Source organism: Nicotiana tomentosiformis, chromosome 11, assembly GCF_000390325.3.
Source record: "Nicotiana tomentosiformis chromosome 11, ASM39032v3, whole genome shotgun sequence".
NCBI lineage: Eukaryota > Viridiplantae > Streptophyta > Magnoliopsida > Solanales > Solanaceae > Nicotiana > Nicotiana tomentosiformis.
Window position 1 is genome coordinate 66,893,054 of NC_090822.1, and position 6,456 is coordinate 66,899,509.

The 6,456-nt window shown below is 40.7% G+C and overlaps 1 protein-coding gene across 1 annotated transcript; it reads left to right on the top strand.

The window, feature by feature from the left end:
• Positions 1-4,839: 4,839 nt before the first annotated feature.
• On the top strand, positions 4,840-5,614 carry LOC138901596 (uncharacterized). Its single transcript, XM_070189370.1, has 2 exons — positions 4,840-5,165; positions 5,548-5,614. Exons 1-2 carry the CDS (start codon positions 4,840-4,842, stop codon positions 5,612-5,614), a joined length of 393 nt encoding a protein of 130 aa, XP_070045471.1.
• The last annotated feature ends 842 nt before the right edge of the window (positions 5,615-6,456 follow it).

A 6,456-nucleotide genomic window follows, 5' to 3' on the forward strand; every position in this document is an offset into this window, starting at 1 on the left:
CGGCCTCTGCCTCGGCCTCTAGCACGACCTCGGCCTCAACCTCTACCCCTGGCCATAGTTGCTACCGGGGATTCTGGTCCCTGACCATCGGTAGAGGTATTACGTGTTCTCACCATCTTCGAGAGAATAAGACTAGAATGGTTCAATCATCGATGATAGAATAAAATCGCACGACGGAATAAGAAAGAAGTGATATTGTTCCTAAACTTCATAGCCTCTGAGAGATAAGTACAGACGTCTCCATACCGATCCTTCAGACTCTACTAAGCTTGCTCGTGACTCGTGAGACCTACGTAACCTAGTGCTCTGATACCAACTGTCACGACCCGAAATTCCCACCTTCGGTCCGTGATGGCGCCTAACATTTCACTTGCTAGGCAAGCTAACGTTAGAATGATATTAATCAATTTTTAAAAAATCTTTAAATTTATTAATAACAAATAAATAAACGCAGAAGTAAGGTCTAAAATATAGTGATTAATCCATAAAGACAATGGTGTCTAAATACCATCCCAAAATTGGTGTCACAAGTGCACGAGCTTCTAGAATAAATACAAATAAAGGTCTGAATAAAATAAAGCTGTCTGGAAACAAACACACAGCTAAAGTAAAGTAGATGGGGACTTCAGAACTGCGAACGCCGTACAGTTATACCTCAAGTCTCCTCTGAGTAGCTGAAATCCGAGCAAATCTATGGTACGCCGCTGGGACCAACTTCAAAATCTGCACAAGAAGTGCAGAGTGAAGTATCAGTACAACTGACCCCATGTACTGGTAAGTGCTGAGCCTAACCTCGATGAAGTAGTGACGAGGCTAAGGCGGGTCACTTACATTACCTGTACGCAATATTAGTAACAACAATAATAGTAGAAATAAATCAAGTAACTCATTTATAATAATTGAAGCCAACTCAGCAGTCATAACCAATTATCATTTTCATCAATTCTGTTGCAGCGTGCAACCCGCTCTCACAATATATTCACATTCAGTTATATTGGGGCGTGCAACCCGCTCCTCCAATATATTCATTTTAATCAAGTCTGTTGCGGCGTGCAACCCGATCCCCCATATATATATATATATATTAATATATATATATATATGTACGTCGACTTTTAAATAAGTCTGTCGTGGCGTGCAACCCGATCCTCCAATATGGACTTTTAATAAGTTTGTTGCGGCGTGCAACCCGATCCTCCAATATATTCATTATAATTAATTCTGTTGCGGCGTGCAACCTGATCCTCTAATATATTCATTATAATCAAGTCTGTTGCGGCGTGCAACCCGCTTCTCCAACATATTCATTTACCAATTCTTATAAAAGAAATTTTTCCAATAAATGCAACAATTAATATAAAATTATAAGACAACAAACATATAATAATTGTGATTTAATTATGAAACAAACAAAGGCAAATAGCAAATTATTATAGAAATCAGAGAGAAAATATGCAGTTTAATATTTAATATGCTAAATGTCAAATAATAATTAAGGCACATAATTCAAATAGCATGTAACAATTAATGCAGGAATTCAAGAATTAAAATTTGACAAAGAATAGGAGAGAAACAATTATTATAATAATTATTTCATGATTTAAAATAATTTATGATTTTTCAAGTAAGCAGGCAAACAATTAATTTGACGACGTATAGACACTTGTCACCTCGCCTATACGTCGTTCACATGCAATTCACATAATGAATAATTTGAGGGTTCTATTCCCTCAAGTCAAGGTTAACCACGACACTTACCTCGCTTTGCAAATTCCAATCAATTACTCGACCACAGCTTTTCCTTTTAAATTTGTCTTCAAAAGCTTCAAATCTATTCACAAACAATTCAATATACTCAATACGAATCATAGGAATTAATTCCATATGAATTTACTAATTTTTTGGATAAAATCCGAAATTCATTAAAATATTCGGCAGTGGGACCCACGTCTCAAATCTCAGAAAAACATACGAAATCCGAACACCCATTCCGAGATGAGTCCAACCATACAAAAATTATCCAATTCCGATATCAAATGGACCTTCAAATCTTAAATTTTTGTTTTTGGAAGAATTTATAAAAATCTAGTTTTTCTTCCATAAATTCACGGATTCATGATATAAATGAGTATGAAATCATAAAATATAATCAATATAGGATAAGGAACACTTACCCCAATGTTTTCCCGTAGAAATCGCCCAAAAATCTCCTCTTGAGGTTTAGGGTTCGAAAAATTGAAGAATGAATGAAAAATCCCGTCTAAGTCCAAAGTTATCAGCTGCGGATGTCGCATTTGCAACCTGAGCTTCGCAATTGCGAAGCTCGCAAATGCGAAGAGGTCATCGCAAATGCGAGAACCTTCACATTTCCGCTGCCTTCGCAAATGCGAAGATTATGTCGCATTTGCGACAATTGGCCCATCGCAATTGCGGGTAGAAATTCGCATTTGCGAACATGCCCTTCCCCGGACCCCCTTCGCAATTGCGAGGATAAACTCGCAATTGCGACAACTGCTTGCTAGGCTTTCTTTGCAATTACGATAAAAACCTCGCAATTGCCATACCTGCTTGGTTCGCATTTGCGAAGCCTGATCTCGCAATTGCGAGATCATTGCGAGATCAGAGGCTTGCTACAGACACCAGTTACACCAGCAATTCTCTAAGTTCTAAAATCACTCTGTAGCGTATCCGAAACTCATCCGAGCCCTCGGGGCTCCAAACCAAATATGCACGCAAGTTTATAAACATTATACGAACTTGCTCGTGCGATCAAGTCACAAAAATAACACCTAAAACTATAGATTTAGCAACAAAACTCATGAATTCCTCAAGAACATTTCAAAACTACTATCTTCCCAACCGGACGTCCGAATCACGTCAAATCAACTCCGATTTCTACCAAATTTCAAATACATGACTTACATATTATATTAAATCTATACCGGGCTTCGAAACCAAAATACGGGCCCGATACCAATGAGATCAAATATTAATCAATTTCTTTAAATCCATAGAATTCTAGTCTTACAATTTTCATCAAAAATTCATTTCTCTAGCTAGGGACCTCGGAATTCGATTTCGGGCATACGCCCAAGTCCCATATTTTACTACGGACCTTTTGGGAATGTCAGAATATGGATCCGAGTCCTTTTACTCAAAACGTTGACCAAAGTCAACTAAAAATTAATTTTAAATCCCAAAAATTATTACTTCATAAATTTCCACATAAAGGCTTTCCGGATTTACGCCCAGACTGCACACGCAAATAGAGGTGCATAAAAATAAGGTTTTTAAGGCTAGCGGGCCCAGAATAGAGTCTTAATTCACAAGATGACCCTTTGGGTCATCACACCTAGGATCGAGTGGAGAGGTTCTCTAGACTATGTTCCCAATAGGGAGATTTCATATCTGAAGGCCTAACGGATGGTTGGGAAGGGATGTTTGTCATGTTTGGCTTTTGTGAGGGATGTTGGTATTGATACTCCTACCATTGATTTTGTTCCGGTAGTGCAAGACTTTTTGGATATATTTTCTATAGACCGGGCATGCTACCCGACAGGGATATTGATTTTGGTATTGACTTGGTTTCGGGTACTCAGCCCAATTCTATTCCTCTATATCACATGGCACCAGAAGAGCTGAAGGAATTGAAATAGAAGCTTTAGGATCTTCTTGATAAAGAGTTCATTAGGCCTAGTGTGTCGCCTTGGGGTGTATCAGTTTTGTTTGTAAAGAATAAGGATGGTACTATGCGGATTTGCATTAACTACACGTACTTGAACAAAGTAGCAATTAAGAACAAGTATCATTTGTCGCATATTGATGACTTGTTTGACCAGCTTCAGGGAGCTACAGTGTTCCCTAAATTGATTTGAGGTATGGGTATCACCAGTTGAAGATTCGGGACTCTGATATTCTGAAGACGGAATTCAGGACCCGTTATGGTCAATACGAGTTCCTTGTGATGTCTTTTGGGATGATCAATGCCCCAGCAATATTTATACATCTGATGAACAGTGTATTCTAGCCATATCTTGATTCGTTTGTCATAGTATTTATTGATGATATTCTGGTGTACTCACATAGCCAGGAGGAGCATGCACAGCATTTGAGGATTGTACTACAGACATTGAGGAAGGAGAAGCTTTATGCTAAGTTCTCCAAGTATGAGTTTTGGCTCAGTTCGGTGGCGTTCTTGGGGCATGTGATATCTAGTGAGGGGATCAAGGTGGATTCGAAGAAAATTGAGGTAGTTCACAGCTGGCCTAGACCGTCTTCAACTACTGAGATTCGGAGTTCTCTTGGCTTGGCCAGATATTATTGTCGCTTCGTGGAGGGTTTCTCATCTATTGCAATGCCTTTGACCAGGTTGACCCAGAATGGTGTCCCATTCAGGTGGTTTGATGAGTGTGAGGAGAGCTTTCAGAAGCTCAAGACTGCCTTGACCACAGCTCCAGTTTTAGTTTTGCCTTCAGTAGGTTCTTATATAGTGTATTGTTATGCTTCTCGAATTGGTATTGGGTGTGTCTTGATGCGGGAGGTTAGAGTGATTGCTTATGCTTTACGCCAGTTGAAGCCCCATGAGAAGAACTACCCCATTCATTATATAGAGTTGGCAACCATTGTCTATGTATTGAATATTTGGAGGCATTATCGCTACGACGTATCTTGTGAGGTATTTACAGATCATTAGAGCCTTTAACACTTGTTCAAGCAAAATATCTAAATTTGAGGCAGCGTAGATGGTTGGAGCTGTTAAAAGACTATGATATTACCATTTTGTATCATCCCAAAAAGGCCAATGTGGTGGCCAATGCCTTGAGTAGAAAGGCGATAAGTATGGGTAGCCTTACATATATTTCTGTTGGTGAGAGACCGCTTGCATCAGATGTTGAGACATTGGCTAATCAGTTCATGATGTTAGATGTTTTGGATCCTAGTCGGGTTCTAGCTTGTGTGGTTTCTCGGTATTCCTTATATGATCGTATCAGAGAGCGTCAGTATGATGACCCCCATTTTCTTGTCCTTAAGGACACGGTTCAGCACAATGATGCCAAGGAGGTTTCTATTGGAGATGATAGGGTGTTACAGATGCAGGGTCGAATTTGTGTGCCCAATGTAGATGGGTTACGTGAATTGATTCTTGAGGAGGCCCACAGTTTGCGGTATTCCATTCACCCGAGTGCCACGAAGATGTATCAGGACTTGAGGAAGCACTATTGGTGGAGGAGAATGAAGAAAGATATAGTAGAGTTTGTAGCTCGGTGCTTGAATTTTCAGCAGGTGAAGTACGAGCATCATAGGCCGAGCGGTTTGCTTCAGAGGCTTGATATTCTTGAGTGGAAATGGGAGCGTATCACCATGGACTTTGTAGTTGGGCTCTAACAGACTTTGAAGAAATTTGATGTTATTTGGGTGATTGTGGACCGGTTGACTAAGTCCACGCACTTCATTCCAGTTGGAACTGCCTATTCTTCGGAGCAGTTGGTTGAGATCTATATTTGTGAGATTGTTTGCCTTCATGGTGTGTCGTGTCCATTATTTCAGATTGGGGCACGCAGTTCACATCACAGTTTTGGAGAGAAGTGCAGTGAGAGTTAGGCATGCGGGTTAAGTTGAATACAGCATTCCACCCTCAGACGTACAGACAGTCCGAGCGCACCATTCAGATATTAGAGGATATGCTACGGTCTTGTGTCATGGATTTCGGGGGTTCTTGAGATTAGTTTCTACTACTAGCAGTGTTTGCCTATAATAACAGCTACCAATAGAGCATTCAGATGGCTCCGTATGAGGCCTTATATGGGAGGCGGTGTCGATCTCCAGTGAGGTGGTTTGAGCTTAAGGAGGCTAGGTTGTTGGGTACTGACTTGGTTCAGGATGCTTTGGAAAAGATCAAGTTGAATCAGGATCGGCTTCGTACGGCACAGTCTAGACAGAAGAGTTACGCCGATCGGAAGGTTCGTGGTGTTGCCTACATGGTGGGAGAGAAGGTATTTCTCAGAGTTTTACCTATAAAGGGTGTTATGAATTTCGAGAAGAAGGGCAAGTTCAGCCCTCGGTATATTTGCCCTTTTGAGGTGCTTGAGAGGATTGGAGAGGTGGCTTACAAGCTTGCACTGCCACCTAGCCTATCGAGTGTTTCATGTTTCCATGCTCCGAAAGTATTTCAGTGATCTGTCTCGTATTTTGGATTTCAGCACGATTCAGTTAGATGGGGATTTGACTTATGATAGGAGCCGGTGGCCATTTTGGATCGGCAGGTTCGAAAGTTGAGATCAAAGAATATAGCTTCAGTGAAAGTACAGTGGAGAGGTCATCCAGTCGAGGAGGCTACATGGGATACCGAGCGGGAGATGTGGAGCAGCTACCCACACATATTTGAGACTCCAGGTATCATTCTAGACTCGTTCGAGGATGAAAGTTTGTTTAAGAGGTGGAGAATGTAACGAGCCG